The sequence below is a fragment of the Fulmarus glacialis genome, unplaced genomic scaffold, assembly GCF_000690835.1.
Source record: "Fulmarus glacialis isolate BGI_N327 unplaced genomic scaffold, ASM69083v1 scaffold8541, whole genome shotgun sequence".
Classification (NCBI taxonomy): Eukaryota; Metazoa; Chordata; class Aves; order Procellariiformes; family Procellariidae; genus Fulmarus; species Fulmarus glacialis.
In genome coordinates, this window is record NW_009192093.1 from 11701 (window position 1) to 33162 (window position 21462).

The 21462-nt window shown below is 39.3% G+C and overlaps 1 protein-coding gene across 1 annotated transcript in view; it reads right to left on the minus strand.

The window, feature by feature from the left end:
- Positions 1 to 479: 479 nt before the first annotated feature.
- Positions 480 to 21462, minus strand: part of LOC104083443 (actin-binding LIM protein 2-like) — a 32142-nt gene continuing 11159 nt past the window's right edge. Inside the window, exons 6-10 of the mRNA XM_009586928.1 lie at positions 18216 to 18274; positions 15804 to 15858; positions 14355 to 14419; positions 14102 to 14182; positions 480 to 1321 (exon numbers count right to left, since the gene is read on the minus strand). Coding sequence (XP_009585223.1) covers positions 1208 to 1321; positions 14102 to 14182; positions 14355 to 14419; positions 15804 to 15858; positions 18216 to 18274 — 374 coding nt within the window. The 3' untranslated portion in view covers positions 480 to 1207. The remainder of the gene's footprint in view (positions 1322 to 14101; positions 14183 to 14354; positions 14420 to 15803; positions 15859 to 18215; positions 18275 to 21462) is intronic.

The following is a 21462-nucleotide window of genomic DNA, read 5'->3' on the forward strand; positions in this document are numbered from 1 at the left end:
CATATCAAACGCTTAGATTTTGTTAGCTTTGCTTTTTATTTAAGATATAGTTTCAAGGTACTGCACCAGTATCACATAGGTTTTTTTAAAAAATTGATTTGTATAGAAACATGCAAATAGTAATGCATGAGGGTTTTATATATTTGATTATAATTGGATGTATTATTGATAGAGCATACCAAGCTTTTTTTGTTACATTTTATGCTGAACTGTTCCATTTCCACACCTACCAATTGCCATCACAGTTCTCATGGGTTACTGTGCAAAGCCAGAAAGTGGAGAAAGTAAGAATGTCTTTACTTAGGACATATATTAATGAAAATAATTCTTTTATAGATAGATATATCTATCTACATATAATTAAGATAACATGGTATTTTTATCAGCATGAAATGTAAAAAAAAAGTTTTCCAAACACCCCAAACTAGTAGGAAAACACAGTTAACTGGCACAATACACTCTTAAACCAGTTTTATATAAGGCTTCAGTTTTCCTGATGAATGGGACTAAATTTTTAAGTAGGTCTGTATACATTTTAGTCATTATAACTGTTTTATGTCACAATATATTCTTAATAAAATAAAAACTCTTGTGTTGTAATTAAAGATAGCTAGCTACCTTCTAGACAAATATGACCTTTCAGAGAGTAGGCTGTGTCTACAGTATAAGAAGTAGAATTAAGGTGCTTCCGTATTTTTGCTTTCATTCTTAAAAAGTACCACACATAAACAATTGCAATAATTGCTTGCGGACATGCTTTTCTTTGGCTTTTACCGTATTCTTAATAGCATGTGATCCCCCACTGGAGAATTTTATATTCATTACTTACTTGATTTTGTAAAAAATTGTGTTGTAAAACTTAATGGAACAAAATGTTGGATGCATTTCCTTTGTCACAGCTACACTTTTTCTCTTCCTTTCATAATTTCTGTTTGCATCAAGCAATAACTGCAAGCAACAATAAATTTAAAGCTAGATTTTTTTGCACGTTGTAAACTGGGCAGGACCAGGAGTTACTGACAAAACCATCTGGTCATGCAAGATTAGCAAATTCTCTGTATTCCAACGCGTTGCCATCTAATCTGTCCTGTTTCCCCCACACATACTAACACAATGAAGCTGGACAATGGTTCAACAGCAAGTGCATGTGATAGTTCTGGCAAGACTATTTTTGTTTTGATTAAGCACATATTTTATCCGGGAGGGGCTAGAAAAGCAGGGCCTTTTTCTTCAGGTCATTCCGCTTCCAAAGTGCCAGACGATCAAATTCCTCAATGCTCATTTTGAAGACTTCCTGGAACTCTTCAGGGGACAAATGCCTCTTGAAAATGAAAATACAAAAGGTATCATTAAGCTCTTCTGTGCACAGGAATATTTCTGCCCTTCCTAAGTTTTAAAACACACCACAAAATAATGCATTAGGATTTGCATTTAAATTCCCAAATTGGTTCTGGAAAAGACTGCATCAAAACCAAATGAGCTCAGGGAAATGAAATTATTGATGGCAGTAGTGACTTTTGATAAAAAAATCTTTTCAATATAGTTCCAACTGAGGATAAGCTGTGGTCTTCAGGAAAAAGATGTGTTTATACATGGTGCTTGATGATAGAGCACGCTGAGACAAATTTAAGCTATTCCAGGACTTTAAAGAGATTGATAACAATGTAATTTCAGAGTTGGATTTGTTTTGCCTTGATCTTTAATGAGAGTGGTGGACACCACACTGGTCCACTAATAGCAGCCTTGTAACAAAGGAGAGAGCACACTGCTAAATTCTTAAATCCAGAATGTGCTTATCCATGGGGATAGACTCATATCAGAAGTCCAAGTTGGATAAAGTTTTTTTTTTTAAATGCCAAGAACTATGCTTCTATTTGATCTTTTCATGATTCAATATTAAAAAAAAAGAGAAAGATAGAGAAAAAGGGGAGAATACCAACATAAAGAGTTGGAAGGAGGTAAGATAACAATTGCCTAACAATTATTAGTATACACACAGAAAAGGCAGAAAAGATAAATGTGTGAATTAGAAATGAATATAATATAAAATTCTTCTGATAATTGTGGACTAACTCTTGCTCAAGCATTTCAGTAGTATCAGTTATGGTTCTCTGTTTCTGATGTGTTAAGCACACACCACCTAAAAGAGGCAGATTCAGTGCAATGAGAATTGCAAACTGCAGTTTTTAAATGTGGACCCTCCTCTTCCACAAAGATTTCCTTTAAACCTGGGACCAGCCCTGCAATCTAACCCTCTCCTCCCAACCAAGCTTTTGACTTGAAGTTCCCAAGGCACAGCTCTCCTTCCAGGCACACCCCAGCAGCCCCGTCCTGAGCACCTCGGCGCTTGCTGAACCACCACCTGCATCCAGAAACGAGGTCCCCCAAAGCTGCTAAATGGAGGAAACGCTTGGACGTGCCTCAGACAGCAGAATCAGCCTCATCACACATTCGACAACTGCGTTATTTCAAGGGAAGGGTATTGGCCTTTTCCTTTCACCTCATGCCTCCTGGTTGCAGGACTTCCCAGGAGGTGAGAAACTTGGGCTCAATGTCCTCGTCACTTGGAGGAGGCTCAAAACTGCCATTTAGTCCACATCACTCACTCTCGAGACACATGCCAGCAAGCCAGCCAGGAGGGTAATTTTAAAGGAGATACAGTCCTCATGAATGTGAAAAACACTGCCTCCAAATGCTGAGTGCAAGATGCTGAAGGTAAAGGGAAGCACAGCACTCCCCAGGGGAAGGGGAGCCACTGGGTCCTTTAGATTATGTTTTTACTGGTAGTTCAACTAGGCCAAGGTTGTCTATCATTTGAATCAGGTCCCAGCATCGTGCCCATCATCTTGCTGCTATTAGCCAAACTGTGGGACAGAGCATGCTAACATGCCCTGGTAACCCCACGACGGTTTACCTGACCAGGATGGACACAGCCCCACTGGCCTACCTTACAAAGCTATTTTTTGGACAAATTTGAAAGCAAAATTTTACTTTCCACTTATTAACAATGTGTTTATCTTTGTAATGTAAATTACTCAAGGAAAATTAATGAAATTGTTTATAAGAAATCACTACATTTAATTACCTTGAATGGTCATTATGGGCCCTTGTGGCTTCTTAAAAAAGGACAGCCTTGGTTTTCTTCCCTTGAGATTCCACATATTCAGAACAACAGTGACTAAGAGTTTGGAACTGAGCCTTCATTTTTCATTTCACCAATGATAGCAACCCACCATAAGCACTATGCATAGCATGGAACAAACACGCCATGCATATTTGGCAAAGGAGATCCTGTTTCGCATGGAAATGAGCAACATCTGACAATGTATTTTAGAAACAATCTCTCACTGACAGAATTTAATTCTACTGGGTTTGGAAAGAAAAGTAACTTCTCTCTGCATTGATTTTTTTCCCGTATTTTCCTGGTAATCCAATAGACAAATGTGAGCAAGCTTAATTTCAGCAATTTCTCACAGCAAGGAACATGTCTGTAAGTTGTGGGTTTGAAAAAGAAGTCTGGATGAGCAAAGTGTATCATATTTTGTTTTATCTTGCTTTCTAGATTGTGGATAAGACTTGAGATGTCCCCTTACTCAGGAGAAAGCAGTGACAAACTGTAGTCCATACTCAAAGAAAAAATCAGAAAGCTTATACCCTGCAGGTAAACCCACTTTGCCAATCATCCAAAACCATAGGAAATGTAAAACTTTAAAAGGAATGTTTTCACCATTTTTTCTCTTGAGGTATATTACACCATTTCTTCCTAGAAATTGCTGTGGTCTCATCAGATCTGTTTCAATACTGAAGGTCAATGGAGGGAGAGCCAGCAAGCCCTACGTCAGGCCTCAGGCCTTTTCTGCAGGCTGTCGAACACTCGCTACGCTTCACCTCCTGACGAAGCTTGCCACCAGTCTCATACAAGCTCTGCAATTCCCCCTCTCCTCTCCAAGGCTGTACTTTGCCATTTATCATTTTGCTTTGCCCTGAGGCTTAGCGAGCTTTCACTCCGCATGCATCTAGCCAAGCTAGCATGAATTAGATGTGCGCTCCACTCCTCTGCTTGTGTCCAGATGACATCACCTTCATTCCTTGCATGCACTCATTTTCTAATTATACTGAAGTTTTGTTTTACACCAGCACCAATTTTTTTGCCTCACAGAAGTTCTCAGTTGATGCTGTCTGGTCCAAAATGAGTTGAGAGTTTCCAGCCCAGGGATGCAGTAGCAGGGACTGAGATGGGGAAAGCACGAGCTCACTTATTTCCACCTCCCATTCCACTAGGCAGTTTCTTTGCTTTTAATTCTCCTCCACACACTGTCCCTTATCTCAAGGACTAACAACCAGACTGCAATATTAGCAAAGTTTCTTACTCCATCAATGCATTATCCACATGCAAAATTAATTCTAGTAAAAGGGAACACTTCCCCTTTGGTCTGAACCCTCTCTGAGGACACCAGTCTGTGCCCAGTGTAGCATAATTCCCACTGTTTTCCCTGCATCTCAGAAACTTTCACCATCCCTTTCTTAAACATCATGGGCTCTAGCTTTGGGACCGACCCTTGAAGCAGCAATGATTACAGTTCTGTCTGCAAATTTTGGAATAAACCTTGATCCCAGAAAGATGTCATCAAACTGGCAAAGCTTCAGATAAAAGTAACAAAAGTAATCATGGGTTGCAGAGTTTGATTTATGAGGAAAGACTAAAAGGCCTAAGTATGTATAAGCTTAGCCAAATGATGACTAAGGGAAAATATGGTAAACGTCTACAAGTATTTGAAGGGTCTAAACACCATGGGAATAGGCCAGTGTGGGAAGTTTATGTTCATACTTTTCTTTGTATGTGTGATGTTAAATTTTGTCTGCACTATTGTTGGGATTTCCTAAACCTTATAGTTTTAAGAACTAGAGCTCTTCCCAAACAAAGGCAGAGAAAATGCACCACTAAGAAATCTTACATAGATTTATCTTTCTTCTCAGCTATTTGAATATTAATTTGTCTTAACTGAAGCGTTACCTTGTCTCATTAGTCAAACAAAAGAAGGGAAATTGAAAATTATGCATAGGGAATAGGGAGGATATTAATCTTGAGGTATGAGAGAAGATGTGTGTATAAAGCTATGCTTTACAAGGCCAAGAACATGATTTCTTTTTTTTTTTTTTTTTTACTGGATCAGCTTAAAATATCCAGCTATGTTAATAGTGCATCATTGGGCCATTAAAGGAATGGCCAAACTTATTAGCAAAAGTAACATTCATTCCTTTTTTTTACTAGTGTTGGCCTTGTTTACATAGGAAGTCTGGGTGTTTTACAGTGTGCTAGTAACTGATTCTTAATTCCCTTTGTGACAATTTGGCCATATTCAGGCAGCTTAACTCAATCTACTTCTCTGCTCTGCATCGGCGGGAAAGCTGGGCACATTGCAGACACTGAAGAGAGTACGGAGGTCCCCTTCTGCCCACACTCTGAACTGACTGTATTTAAATGAGCTCAGTTTGGAAGCTGCATAGTGATGTTAACATGATGCTACCTGAAAACCTTACTAAAAGATAAGGTAAAGTTTAAAGATGTTTCCTCACTAAAAAGACGGCTATACTTGAGCTCACAGCATCAGAACATCAGCATTTTGGATATATTTAAGTGTGAAATTGCTACACTAGAAAGGACTACTGCATCATATTGTTTTGATAAAATTGTATTAATCTGAGGCTTGTAAAGTCAATAGTGCTCAATCTTTTGTTCTGGATAGCATTTTGTGTCAGCTGGCATGGGAAATCAGAAAAAGACAGTGAGGCTCAAGTTCAGTAAAGTGCTGAGGATCCACCAGATGCATTCACGGGTCACAGCAGTGGCTTTGTATGGAAGAGGGGAGTCGTGTCTCCAGAAGCACAATCTCTCACCTGCACTGACAGCATTTTGGATTAGAGATATGGGATCACAACCTTGGGATCCCACTTTGGGAAGCCCGAAAGGGGCCTGCAGCTTGGGAACCAAATGCTGCTGCTGTAATTCCTCACCTGGATGTTACCTATAGGGCAAACACAGTGGAAGAAGGATCACCACACCTTGCTGTAATTATGTAGCTAGCTCTCCTAAAACATACAAATGCACAACAGAAGAATTAAAATGCAAATGTTTCTTATTAAGATATACAGAACTAAGCAAGGGCTGAGCTAAACCTCTCTACTGCAATGCAACCACTGTAACGGAAAATGTTCATGCTCTACAAAACACAATCATTAAAATGAGCGGTACAGATACGTGCTCATTTTTGAGTCTCTCAGAACATAAGTAATTAGTTGCACATTCAAATACTTGCTCCACAGTATTATCTCAGAAAGAAGTGATGCTTTTCGCTGTAAATGAATGAGGCTTGTCTCTATTTTTCTGTGGCCTGCTAAAAAGCCACTAATCATTCTAAATAGAGTTATAATGTTTATTTAATTCAATGAGATTTCTTTTCCCTGAGAATAATTGTGCTTTTAATGAAATTCAGAGATCTTCAAAACTAATACTTAGGAACATGGCATTAGTGTGAATAAGTCACAGGAAGGGAAAATGGCGATTAACCTACAGCTGTACTGCAGTGAGCTGGGTCATGCTGCACAAGCATGTTTATTCTGTGTCAGTAACTGGATGGGAGTCCTCATGTGAAAACCTGCTGATGTAGGAAATTCAGAGGATATCATACTTCCTCATGAGTCAATATTGAACTGATGAACCAACATAGTGGATGGCAGGAGGTGATGAGTTGATGACTAGAAAAATCAAAGTCCTGCTTCCTAGAGGTCATTTAAAACCTGAGGTTTGTTTCTCTTTTGCTTTTTGTTACATTATGTTCATAGGAAATGACAGCTGAGCATTACATTGCCTTTGCTTGAATCCATAGTGAATCTTTTAGCTAGTCTCTCTCTGAAGCACTACTGTGCATTCTATTTTAGAAAGTGTAATTTTAAGTAGTTCAATTCATTTTTGTTCAGACTCGTTGTAACACTTCCAAGCTCTGATCCACAAAATCCAGCTACAGGATCTTTTCCAGAGTCTTCAAAATGCAAAAGAGTCAAACTAAACTGGGATTTACTGGGAAAGGTTTATCCACAGGTAAGCGAGCATTCATGTCAATAAGCAGATCTTAGCTCTTTAAGAGTAATTAGTACAGAGGCTTTGCTGGTGGGACATAGTCTTTTCCTGTATTCATTAGGATGTGAAAAGTATCTCAACTGAATACATCTGGAACAACAATAGCCTCCTCCCTTCTCCAGTTTTTCTCTCTCCCCCTCCCATTCCCTTCTCCTGTGCCTCTCAAAGTTAGCTCAAATATTACTTTTGGAACCCCAATCATAATTCTCTGGAAAATTTTCTCTTTTATCTACTGAATTTCAAATTCACATTTTGCTTTCACAAGGTTTGCACTCTTCCCCCTTTTTTCTGTGGTATTGCTGGGGCTCAGCAGGCTTTTCAGAGGTTTCTTCTAAGTCTACTGCATGGCTAATTACAAAGCTGTAATTAGCCATGTGCCACATTCCCAAGGGAGTATTGAATGTTATGCTCATCTGCGAAGTAATTAAGCTTCACGCTCAATAAATATTTCAAACTATTAAGTAATTATGTGATAGGGGAGGGAAAGTTAAGAAACGGCATGAGTTGCCACCTAATGAACTTCGAAAGATATCAAAAGATAACTAGAGCAACTCCATTGATCAGGGGATGAGGCAGTAGGTGCTACAATTGCGGTTACGCTAGATGAGGGCACTTGGTCACAACACTGAGCAGTTGGAGCACTTGTGCAACCGACCCTTGGCAGGAGGGGTAGCTCCCCCTCTCTCCTCTGCTTCCACATAGCAATGTGGGCCCCCGAAAAGGCTCCCAGGAAAAGTAGCGTAACAGAAGCAGTGAGGAAAGGAGTCTGAAACCCTTCCCCGTGCCGATGTCACCCCAAGTATCTATACAAGGCTCCTGGATCTGTGGATGTACCTTGTTTAGTATCTCAGGGTATCAGGAAACTTCACAGAGAAGCTGCATTCCACTCAGCACTGCTACTGTGGGGTACTTACAATCTAACCTCTTGTGAAATATCACACAGCACACACAAAATATTCTGTAGTAGCATTGTACATTCAGTATTTCCCCAGCTGAGTCATCCATAAATATGCAAGAAGCTGAAAAGATACAAATATTTCTCTCAGGGATATCAATATATTACCTACACAGCAGTACACATAGAACAACTCTGCCATTCTGTCATTCAACCAAATGAGCTTTTTCATACTAACATTGACATAAGTAATTGCCTTCAGCAGACTGCTGATAAAAAATACTATATAATTAAGAAAATAATTAGTAAATAAAACTAAAACTATGAATCCATAATGAATTATGAAAATATATAGAAGATTTTGAGTTTCAAAAATTTCATTTGATTTAGGTACAAACTACCTTATTCTTAAAGCAGATTTTCCAGTTTCTCTTAGTTTGGGCTTTAGTGTAATATGAATGCTCCACATCTAATCTCTGTTCACTCCCACAGCGTCTCCACTCTGATAGGAATTAGCTTTCATACATATCACATAATCTCTAATGCATATTTTAATTTTGTAACAGCTCCTTTTATAAGGGCTTTGAAAACTGATGTAGACATCCAGCACTGATCACAACACAAGCATATGCCTAGAATAAGAAACACCACACAAATGTTTTTCAAGTTAATCAGTGTGAAGTTCCACTGAAGCCAGTGACCTTTTCACTCCAGCTTATGAGCTTCATCGTGAAGTGAGCCCGTAACCTCAAATCCAGCCCCAAACTACAAACTGCACTTCTCTATGTTAAAACACACAGCATTCCAGTTTTGCTCTGATTTTCCCCATCTGAGCTCCGGAGGTGGGACACACAACATTACTTGTATGAATGACATCTAGGAGCTGGGGCTGTTATAAATTCAGGCTCAATTAGTGGAAACCAGTCCTAAAATGGTTGCAGCCCAAATGGCTAGAACCCAGGGTGATTGTTGAATAAAAAATAGTGGAAAAAATGTCATCCCTAAAACAAATCCAGGCAAGCAGTTTCAGGAGGAAAAGCATGTTTGAATTAATGTGAGTGCTCTGTTCAAACAAGACCGCACCCATGTTTAAATCTCCCACTTCTGTTTACAAGAGAACAAGGTGGCAGATGAAGGTTTGCTACTCGACGTTCCAGAATATTTTTTGCCTTAGCAATTGTTTCAGTGTATCCTTGTTAAACAAAGAATGAACAGGCTCAAACAAAAGTGGAATAATTTACTTTCTACTGTATTTGATAGGCATGAATGAATAATGCTTTTAACTCTCTGACATTCAAAAGAAAAGGCTAACGAAACTAAGATACATTAAGATAAGAAAATCTCATGAAAACACTAAAAGATGATTTCCAAATGGAAGACTCTTAACTATGTCGGCTTTCAAAACTACCAGCCTGTGACCACAAAAGAAATATTATACTCTGTGATAAAAGCAACTCCAGGAGGAAAAAAAAATAAATCTAAGCAGCTGGGCATGAAGCATCAATTTGGATGTGCAAGCACTGAATCACATTGCTATGACTGAGTAACAGGCAAACAATATCCAATCTAAGATAAAAGTATCAAGTGCATGCTTTTAGGAGCCCAAGGCCTAAATCATAAAAGGTATTCAAGTACTTAAAAGAGGTATCAAGATTTTCAAAAGTCCGTAAGCCCAACTTCCTTTGGAAAAAAAAAACTGGCCGTGTGGAACACCACTGGGAAACCAGCAGGTAAGGAATGTGCTAATGTGTACCATCCAAAGGTGATGTCGTAGTCCCTGGAAACTCAGGACTTAAGTTGTCCAAAATAGGGAAGTTTGCTCCAGGACACTTATATTTAAGCCCCTGCATAATAAAGTGATCCATTTGATAAAATGTTCCAAGAGAGACCAAATTATGCATTTTTTCAAATGGTATTGCAACAAGAGCACCGAATAATCCTATTTTGGAATTATATTATGTTAAGGTTTTGTCTTCACTGAATACACCAACCTAAGCAAATTAGGGACTTACGGAGGTCTTCAAAGCAGGGCCAACTTCAAAATTAGACCACATCCCTCATGGCCATGTGCAGCTGAGTTTTGCGCGCCTCCAGGGATGGAGACTCCACAACCTCTTGGGCAACCTATTCCAGTGCACTATCCTCCCAGTGAGGAACTTGTCCCTTATATCTAATTGTAATTTCCCTTCCTGCAACTTGTGACTGTTGCCTCTTGGCCTTCCAGTGCCTGCTTCCGAGAAGGGTATGTTTCCCTTTTTAACCCCTTTACTGCAAAGGTGCGCTGCCGACTCATGTTCAGCTTATTTTCCATCAGGACTCCCAGGTCTCTTTCTGCAGAGTTGTTCCCCCCATCTTGTGCTGTTGAATGGCATTATTCTGACACAAGTGCAGGAATCTAGATTTACCTGGATTTACCTGCACTTCATGAGGTCCCTGTCGACCTATTCCTCTAGCCTGGCCAGGTCCCTCTGAACGGAGGCTCTGCTCACCGGAGCATCAACTGCTGTCCCCCCCAGTTTGTGTCATCTGCAGACATGGGGAGGGTGCAATTCCCCTTTTTCACCCAGATTGTATAATCCAATCCTGTCCTACTGCTTTGTTGCTCTGCAACATTATCTGAATTAACTTGTTCTTCACCATTTCCTCTTAAAATAGCTTACGGGAATGCTGCTCTGTTCATCTAACGTTAGAACAAACAGCACTGTGGTAGAGAGAAACTTCTAAAAAAATTCCTGGGCCAAATCCTTATCTAGTGTAAATTCCTCGCATTTCTAATCAGCTTATACTAAACAAAGATCCAGGCTGTTCATTCAAAAGCCAGAGTGCCAGTAACATATTTAAAAATCAGCAGGTCATTTATTATAACTAGTTCTCAATGCTGCATGTATTAGTTCACTGCTGGCATAAAGATCTCCTTGAGGAGCACAAGGAATTGGGCTACTTCTGCCTCACTGCTGAGTTAGAACAAGCAAACAAAAACATGCCGAGTGTTTCTACACTTAGATATATGGGCTTTTGAAGAAAGAATTCCTATTATTTGAATGCATTTATTACCAGTTGAGCCTTCCTAATCTCTAGATACCTCTTGGGCTTAGAAAAATATGCATTTTTACAAGAAAATACTTTTTATAATCCTTAAAATAAATTTCTTACACAACAGCGTAATCTAAAAAATACTCACAATGGGAGCAAAAGTTAGGAAAACACTATCACCCATTAAAACCCCACCCACCTGCAGTCCTTGACCATTAGCCGAGGCCTTCATTGCAGCCTCCTTTAATTTGACCCAAGGAGCTAATACCATTTACTTGAGTTCATTTTTCATGACAGGAACACTCAATATAGGAGACTTCCCTTGGAAGAGGGAATCAGAGACAAACAACAGCGCCTCTTCCATGACATCTATGCCAGATCATTCCAAGTTCACACAAACTCTCTTTCACAAACAGGAGCCTGCTTCAAGTCAACTTGCAGGAGGAGGGCTGTTAAATAAATCTAGCTCATGCAGATTTAGTCACCTTATTGCTCCTAAGTAGACCAGGAAATCAGAAAAATCACATGTGAGATATTCTAATCATACTGGACACGGTAAGTCCGCTTTCAGGTTTGATAGTTGATATAAACCACAACGGTTCTAGGTCTCCTTTCACTGACACCACCTGTACCCTGCCCACAGCCATCCCATTCAGGAGCTTGTTCCGATTTGCAGCAGCGAGAGCAAGGTGAGGCTTCAGCCTGCAAAACTGGTCAGAATTAAACTGGAATATTAGAACATGGATGTTTTCTTAAAAGATTTTCCTAGATACATTACTCTACGGTTTGGATAATACATGGGCTTAGCAGCGCTATCACCTTCACCATTTCACAATCCAGCCCTTTCACAAGTGACATTAGCTGTGCAGGATGAAAACAGAAGATCAGCCGGCAACCCATTCTGCTCGGAGAGAGCACTTCCCCCTAGAGATCTGTGAGCATCGAATCATACCCTCTAGCGAATGTGAAATGGAGCTCAAGAGAAGGTGGAATCTAACCTGATACCTGTTTCCAGTATTCCCAGTGTTGCCCCCAAAAGCTTGAAGATACCGAGACATGCTAAGTGGGGTGTGTGCGTCTGTCTGTGTGTCTAACGCTGGTCTACTCCTGTGCAAACCTATGAACTCACGAAGTCTTGGGCTCCCTGAGTCCTGGGTCTTGCCCAAGCCTGAAATCTGCTGAATGCACAAGTCAGCAGCTAAGTTACAATCTTCTTCTTCTGCCACAAGAGGAAATAATGATAAACTGCTTTTTATGCAAAGGTACTTATTTCCAGCAATTCTGTCATGCAGCAGGAAGGGACGGGGAGGAGGGGAAGAGGCCGACAGGGAAGGCAACAGTTTGTGCCTGTCACTCAACTCTGCATATGGTTTGAATGTGTAGATGAGCTGCTGCCTCTGTTTTTCCAGTAGTTATAATCCTATTAGAATGCTGCTAATTTAATTGTTTAAAAAACTACCAATCCCTAATAAATGTAAGATGGTCTACAATGGAGTCCTTCCTGCAGACACGCATGTTTAACATAGTGCAGCAATCGGCAGGATCAGCCTGGTCCCCTTCTCGTTTTTCTGGTGCAGGTTTGAAGCAGATCTTGTTTATTGTTCTTTTTTCGCAAACCTCTGTGAGATCTTTGAAGTGGTCGGGCTCCTTGAGCCATCAGGCACTGGGCTGCACCTGGTGCGAGACTGAGCAACTCCAATGTTAAACACACAGCCATCCCAGCTGAGGGCAGTGTATGGGTTAGGGATAATGGCAGCCAGGACAGGCATGATCCATCCCAAGCAAACTGTATGTTCGTCTTAAAAAAGAAATTTGGAGCTGCATTTGCTACTCAGACCAGTCTGATGTGTTTAAACAAAGACTGTATTCTTTAATACACACATACACACAAATATGTATAAATATAAAAGAATCCTTTATAGGATGTGTCCAGCTAAGTATCCCTCCAACTCCCTGCTCCTTTTTCTGGACTCATGCTTTTTATTATTGCTATCATGCCTTGCTATACCCCAGGCTTAAAAGAGCACACGTTTGAGGCTCTTTTTTCCTTACAATCAAATCAATGCCACTTGCCGGGTAATCAAGCGACAAGCACATTGAAGTATTTAAGAACATAACACCATTTCCAAAATATACTACATGTATAGGAATTTGGTAAATGATTTTTTTTAAAAAAAATTGATCTTTAATGAGGAACTTTCTGCTACTTCATAGTTTTTCTTCTTTTTTTGCTTTAAGATTGAAGTTTCTTTCTTCTTTTCTTGTCACATTATCAAGTTAAAAATACAATACATTTATTTAAATATAAATCTTCCCAAAAGTCCAATACTATTAATCACATAACTTTTATTGAACTATCTCTTCTTCTTAGTAGTAATTCACACAAAGATATGTTTAATAATTTAGGTGAGTCTTTATTCAGTCCTGTCATTACTCAGTCAAAAAAATCGACCTCATGAATTTTACCTGAACATTAACTTCAGGATTTGGCCTTTGGAAACTAAGCTTTCCTTTATGATAAATTATATCTGCATTTCTCCAGTTTATACTACTACTCTTTGAGAGAGGAGGATGCTACAGCAAATCTGTAGCACAGTCATCATGGATCACACAGCCAAAGGAGAGGCTGAATAAGACCATGGACCAGAAACATAGGTCCGTATATCTGCAGGAGAAATGGAGATTTTTTCTAATACTCAGGTTATTCTAGGAGGGTGTTTTTTATATGAATTAAAAAAACCAAGTTTCCAGCTGCCCTGTTCCAACTTCCAATATCCTGTATAATCATCCAAAGCCAATGGGTTTCATCAGTATCTTTGTAACAAACACCATTTGGTCAGACATCTGCCAGGTTTTTGGCTATTCTTTTTTAGTTAAATTGCCTACATACTAGTGTTTTGAAATAAAATATAATATATAATGTTATTCCTCTCTTCTCTCTTCTTTCATTGCTATTACTTGGGCACAGAAGTATCTAAGATGGTAAACAAACAGGACAAAAACTTGTAAAGCCATCAAGCAAATATCTTTCCTACCTCCAGCCTGGTCCTGTCCACATCCTTAGGCAATTTCACACGAACTCGGTTTGTTACAATAAGTGTTTCATAAGGATAAATCTGTTAAAAAGACAAGAGCATATGAACTCCAGCCAAATCTGATTCTGATGTGTGGAAATGACAGTGTGGGGAACTTACTAATTTAAATGGTACATACTTGCATCCTGATTTGACAAATATTTCACTGGGACAAAAATTAACAAAATAAAATAAAAAAAGGAACACATGTAACCTTGCTAGGAAGTGCTGAATCTGATTGTTCTTCCAGTGTTGGAAAAGCCCTTCTTACCTTGTATTCTGCAAGAGAATGAGAACAGGTTCACAGTTTAGAATTTATAGGCTTCTTTTGGAGTCACTGTAATGAACACCTAGGTACATCAGCAATTTGTTATGCTATTACATTTCTCTTACAGATTTCAGTAGTTGTTGGATAACTGCATGCATAGTAAGCATTTGACCCCCATGCTCTGAACACCTATAACACTGTCTATTACCGAAGCAATAGTCCTCGAAATCAAAGGCTTATTACAGAAAATCCATCTCCTGATGCCATTGGGTCACACAGTGAGTATGTTTGGCAAAATTGGGAATTTCTTTTTACAGGAGGCTTTTGTGCAGAGTTAAGTCAGTCTGTCATCCAAAAGTCCTGCCCTTAATGTTCTTTACTGAAAACAGTTAAAATATATGGATTATTACAGGCGTGTCAGTTTGGGAACATATATGAAAATCATTCAGTTAATACAATATTCCAAGATGCCAACATCCTGCATTTGGGCTGACTACAGTGGGAATAACGACAGTGAAGAAAAGATGATTTGGGGGTGTGGGGATGATGATTCCTGGATCTAAACCAGCACAAGAGTATTCTAACTAGGTCAGTATATGACTATGTATGATATGACTACCACAAGGTCATCTATTCACATCGATGATTAAATGCAACCAGGATAGCCAGAATGTTTTCATAGACCTTTTTATGGTCTGAAACGAAATCAGAGATAAGTCTACTTTTTAAAATCTGTACTTTAAACTATTCAAACATAGAGACAAAGATTTGAATCAACACAGAGGCATGAAGTGGAGCATTAGAGTAAGATTTTTAAAACGAGATTAAGTGTCTTGGAAACAAAATCCTACTCTTCCTCATGAGTAGATGCATATTCCTAAATTGCTCAGCTCTTTTGAAAATTCCAACCCAAATTCCATATTAAGTTCACAGTCCACTTAAACTGTAATAAAAAAAATGAATGCAAATAAATTCTGCTTTTTGGAGTCTGTACATTTTAACCACACTGTAGCACAAACAAGAAGCACAATGGACTTTTTAATTAGATACATCTTGAAGGAGTGATTATCTTAAATTTCTTCCTCTCTTTGATATGAGACCACCACCTGCTAAGCAAAGAGAACCAGAGGCTGTTGCCACATATTGAGGATACTGGGATTGACTCAACATGATTGCACCACTTTATGATGCAAGACTTCTGTCAGGCCTTTATGTTTGGTCAGATAAAAAGAAGATTCTCTGTGATAAACATGATACTGAGCTGGGTGTCTATCTAGTCATTATTATGTGAACTATGGGAAGATCTCAGAGTAGTAACCCTTTATGGCAAGATGTTAATGAGCATCCTGAAAGAAAGAAAACATGAATTGGAGTGGAAATGATATTGCAATGTACCTTTCATCCCCCAGCTCGCCTCCTGGTCCGTTTCATATTGGCCCATATTTTCAGGCTGAAAGAGAAAGAAAGAAGCAATATAGCAGCAAAATACACTGCAAAATAACTCTGCACATTGTTGAGAGAAAAAAGAAAACCAGTTGGTACCACACAAACAAAATATAGATCCTTGCGAGAGAGAAAGAGAATAAAGTCTCATTCAAACTTGACCCAATTGCTCAAGGCAGGAGTCCCGAGTGCTCGCAACACGCATCGATCTACGATTGCAGAGATGAAGCTCTGCCTGTAGGCGAGGATGGAGCGTCAAGTGAGTGCCTGGGTCCTCGGAGGCACTGCAGGTGCAGTTTGCTGCCTATGCTGTGAACTCCCACGGACCACCGAAAGCTGGAGCTTGGATGTCAGTCGGAGAGGCAATTGCCGTGTCATGTCAACCCACCTCACCCCTAAGCCCTTGGGACGTTTTTGAGCTCTGATTCCTTGCAGCTTTCAATGAGGCAGAAAGGTGACAGAAAGCCACCACTGCCCCCATTTCAAGACCTGGCAGTAAGGTTAGATTTAAATTGTCACATGCCTTTCCCTGTGATGTAGACATCTTACTGCTGTCGTCACAAATCACTTATGCTGCACCGAAACTTGTCTCATTCTGCTTTCTGCTTCACACTGCTGATGCCACTAAGACCAGGGAGAACTGGGCATATGTGCCATAGCTTTGTTTGACCCACTTTTTCCTTTGCTGGCAAATGCTATGATGAAAAACATTACAGGAGATCGGAAAAGCACTATTATACGATTTTTTCCCCCGAGTCTCATTTTTGCCTGTTAGGGTATCAATGGCGTGCACAGCTACGCTCACAGTAACCTGCAAGGCTCCTTATTGTTTGGTTTTGGTTTATTTTGTTACGCAGCACTGGGATGGCTGATTAAAAATAACAAACCACAAAAGCTGGTATGAACCTGCAATCCAAACAGAGGACATCCATTCTGAGAAGAATTTTGGCCTCAAGGATTTGACCATGAGCAACCTTTTCAACTTTCCTACAGTTTTCGGCTGTGAGGTTGGACCCTTTAGGCGGGACAAATGCTGCCATCTGCTGCTTTCATACTACATTGCATGGCTTCAGCCTGCAAGCGCGGCCAACTCCACTGCTGATGGGAGTCTGCTTTGGCCTTATTTGTGTGGAGCCTTCTGATGGCTTTGGTGCCTCACCAGCGCAGTGACTGGGCCTAAGTCGGTCCCTCGCTCCCTTCAGGTTACTGGTAACAGTTATTCTGAAAAGTCAGAAAAAAGCTGTTGACTCACAGGTGGGAACAGGTTTATCCAGACCCTTTCAAATTCGCAAATCTCATCTGATCAAGTTGCAGTGCCACTGGTTCCTTCAGAGAGGAATTCAAGCAGTCAGGTATTGAAGCAATGCAGGCACAATTAGTCTTGTAGTATTAACTCAAAGGGATTGACATTTCAGTAGCTGCTGAAACATTCATTTAGCTACTCTCTGACAGTTGCTTTCTTGTAGCTCTATCCAGTGACCTGCAGTTTGAATCTTATCACTGGGGAAGTTCAATCCTGCTCATGTCCTCTGCAGCTTTCACATCTTCCATTGGAGAAAGGAAGGAATTTGAATGAGGTCCTGTCCATGTAATTTAGACACAAATCAACCTTCAAAATATAAGTGCACGTGCATCTGTGTATTGCCAACTTATCACTATTAACCATAATGGGTTTGTACCTAAAAATATAAGCCATGAACTGAGAACCCATAATGCTAGATGCCAGAGAGAAAAAGAGACCATAGTGTCAAAGATGCCTTTTTCCTAAAGACTTACAAACATTATAAAAAAAGATTAGAAAAAGAACGCCTAATTTGATCTGATCATAATTTTGTTATGCATTTTGCTTTCTAGATTGCTGCCTGCCATTCTCTCCGTATTGCTCCCTCGCCACCTTAAAAGTACGATGACTGTGTGTGCATATACAAATATATATATATACACATGCATACTGGAAAAAAACATAACAGATGGTTCAAGAAATGCAATGGATGTGGGCTGCTCCACCTCTGCTCTAAGATCATTACTTGCCTAATTATAGGCGTAACCCTCTCTGTCATTAATTCAAGCCATACTGTGATCTATTAAGATGTGCAGCCTGTACGTTTTGGACCTTTGTTTGTTTTGGGAGGAGAACCAAGATTCCTAATGCTCATGATGCACACAATTAAAAGGAGAAGCCTCACTCTGTCTTACTCTTGCAGACAGACAAACTGTAACCCACACAGGGTATGAATCTGTCAGACAGGGCTGGCAGCCAAAACATCTTTGAAGTGTTATTACTGTGTAGATTTTCAGCTAGTTACTAAGCTGCTTATTTATGATACACTATTGCCTGGAGAATGCATTTAAATGTATACCTACCTGATGTAAGCCATTCTTTCCATAGCCAGGTAGAGAAGCAGATTTAGAATATGGAAATCCTGTAAAAGACATAACATACAGCTGTATTTTTTGTAAACCCTTTACAGCCTACTAAAACACAGAACTCAAGAAAACATCCAAAAACAGCAATTACAAGATCAATATGTACATTTTATTAATGGGATGAAATATAACTGAGCAATGCTAATCTTTTCTCCATATTTAATGTGTAGCAATGTCTATAAATAACAGCATGCCAGGATGCAATCACCTTACCGGGCATGACATGAAGAGAATTGTGGGACTCATTTTACAGAAGCCTTATGCAGCTGTGTGATGCAAAGCAGATTAGAGAGCTTGTGAAATCTCTGCCCTCCAACTTGGTGTTAAAGCATGGCTTGAAAATGGGATTAAAGGTACCATCATTTTAGAGTTACACCACTTCTGATCATGATGTATGTGGTCTGGTTTTGGTTGTGTTTCTTAAAAAAGAATATCCTACCACTTAAAAAAACCCACAAAAATTTTTTTGCTTTTTTAAAAATTTCTTCTACTGCTTCAAGTGGAAAAAAATGTAAGTGAAGATATAGCAATGGATAAAGTACATCAGTGAGAGTATAAACACTCAAAGAAAGTTTTAAGATAGACAAAATTGGCAAAGTGGTGTTACCATGAACAAACTGAACGTAATATGGTGATGAAACTGTGTGCAGTCACAATGAAACAACTGAAGAGCCTTACTTTTAATATTGAGAGTCTAGTAAGAAAGTTTGGAAGTTCCTTTTGTCAGTGAAAGGACAAAAAGTGTTTCAGATTAGTTTTTGGTTAATAAAAATAATGCTGTATAGAAGTGACAAGCTGAATTAGTTTAAATTAAACAGAAGATGAACAAACACGTGTGTAATAAACATTCTTGATTCCAGTACAGGAAACTTTGATAAACTGATGCAAAGAGTTACAGAAGTCAGTTAGCTCAAAGAACTGAATGTACAACACTTCTTTCTGTCAAAAATTTTAGCAATCTGTGTCCAAAGGGGAATGCAGGAAGGGAATCCAGACCTCACTGGATTAATAAATACCCTAAGGAGATGATTAGGAATAAGCATACAGAAAGAAAAAACAAAAGACGGATCAGCAAAGAGCTCACGATGTGCTGAGATAAAGTTAGAACTGCCAGAAGTCAAGCTGAGTTAAACACTGAAAATTATATTAAAACAAATAGCAAAAGGTTCTCCAGCTATCCAAATAAAAAGAGAACAAGGAAAGAAGAAATGGGATCACTGGGAGTTACAGTATGTCAGTACACAGCAGAGGTGAAAGGTAACCTAGGTAGGGCTCCAATGTTGAAGGAGTTTTTAGGAACAAAAGGAACAAAATTTTTTCCTCCATTTTTTAGGAACAAAAGGTAGAGTACTGAGCGAGGAGGGAAAGCTAATGGAATAAGGGTATGCCAAAGAATCACAGTCATGATGGAAACATAATTCAAAGCACTTAACATACTTATACAGGGAGCGATAAGCTCACATCAAATTGCAAGTCCAATACCTCTTACCATTGGAGAACAGCAACTATAGCTTTTATATTCAAGAGGGGAAAAAGATAACGAGGAGCTACCAGTTTGCTTCCAACAGAATACTTAAGGAAAGACTGAACAAAAACATCAAAGTAAACAGAAAATCAATTATATTCACATAGATTTTAATTGGTTTGACATAAATTAAAGACACAGTGCCAGACTTCCTTGGTAGCTTTCTTTCTTAGGAGAAATGACTTCTGCACAACATAAATTTTATTGGATCTCATCTAATGTGGTATCAGTACAGTGTTTGGTATTTGGCTGCACATGGAATTAAACGCAAATCTGGAGAAGATGGAGTTTATCAGAGGAATTATAGGCTCAGTAAGAAAATAGTGAAATGTGTAAGAAATGGGTAGTGAGAACTGAGCAGAGCTGATAGAGAAAAGTGTCAGCATGGACTGGTGTTGAGTTGAAATTGCCTCATGTTTTCACTAACAATCTGGACACCAAAAATAGTAATGGGCTAATAAACTTTGCTGTGTACACGAAGTTATAAAGCACTGTCAATATAGAGGAGGATTGGGATATCATGAAGAACTGGGATAGCCTTGAACATTAGAGTAATAGAAATAGGATAAAATTTAATAATTCATAGGAAAATTCATGCACTTGGGGAATAATAAATACCCCAAACTTACACTATTTAAGCTGAGAGCTCATAATTTGGAAATGATGGGGAAGGAGACAGGCTTAGATATACAGCTCAACCACAAGATGACCTTGAGTTGCTAATATAAGTGTAAAAAAAAAAAGCAAAAGTTGGAAATATCTGTCCTGATACATATAAGATATGGAAATAATAGTATTTTCAGGCAGCAACAGGAAATCCTAGAGGAATCCTTTGAGCTGTTCTTGTTCATCAGTATTCAAGTGGGTTAAATTAACTCCACCAGACCACTGGCCTACAGGATAACTGGGGCAATGAAAGCTCATCGCAGGAAAGAAGGCTTGATAAAGCTGACTTATTTAAGCTAGTAAAATGAAGATGATCTATAAAAGCAAGAGATGTTTTAGAAACATAATCAGCCTGCATCTGAGGACTGGTATAAACTACGAGCAGAACTTTTGTTTTCAGCCCTGCAGGGGGTTTCCACGTCTGATGCAGGGACGTAGTGAAGAATACTGAATTAGATGGATCACTTAGCTATTCCAGTTTGGAAACTAGAAACTTATCATTGTCTGTTATCCGAATGGTAGTGACACCGGAGGGCAAAGAGTATAATACCTGTGAGATAGAATGAATGTATCTGCAAAAAACTATCATCTCTGCTCCTGCCTGGAAAAAGATGCTGGTCTTGAACATCAGTACAGAGTTCAACTTCTTGGCCTCTTGGCTACAGAGAAGATGGGTGACACAGTTTTGTTCTATCACCAAATAATACTACTCAGTTACCAAGGAAAAATGCACTAAGGTAAAAACCAGTTTGAAAACAAACACAATTCACTTCAGCATGTAGCAGCTGAGGAGCTGCTCCCAGGCTGCCAGGACCGAGCCACATCCGCGGGCACAAGCGACATCGTGTGGCTGGCTGGAAAAAATCCAAGGGGCGAATAAAGCTGAAATCATCCACAACAAGCTAGCAAGACCCACTGACTCCAGTGGGAACTGTATTTCACTTAGCTTCTGTATCCCATGAACTTAGTTACAGAATTAAACACGTTTTATTT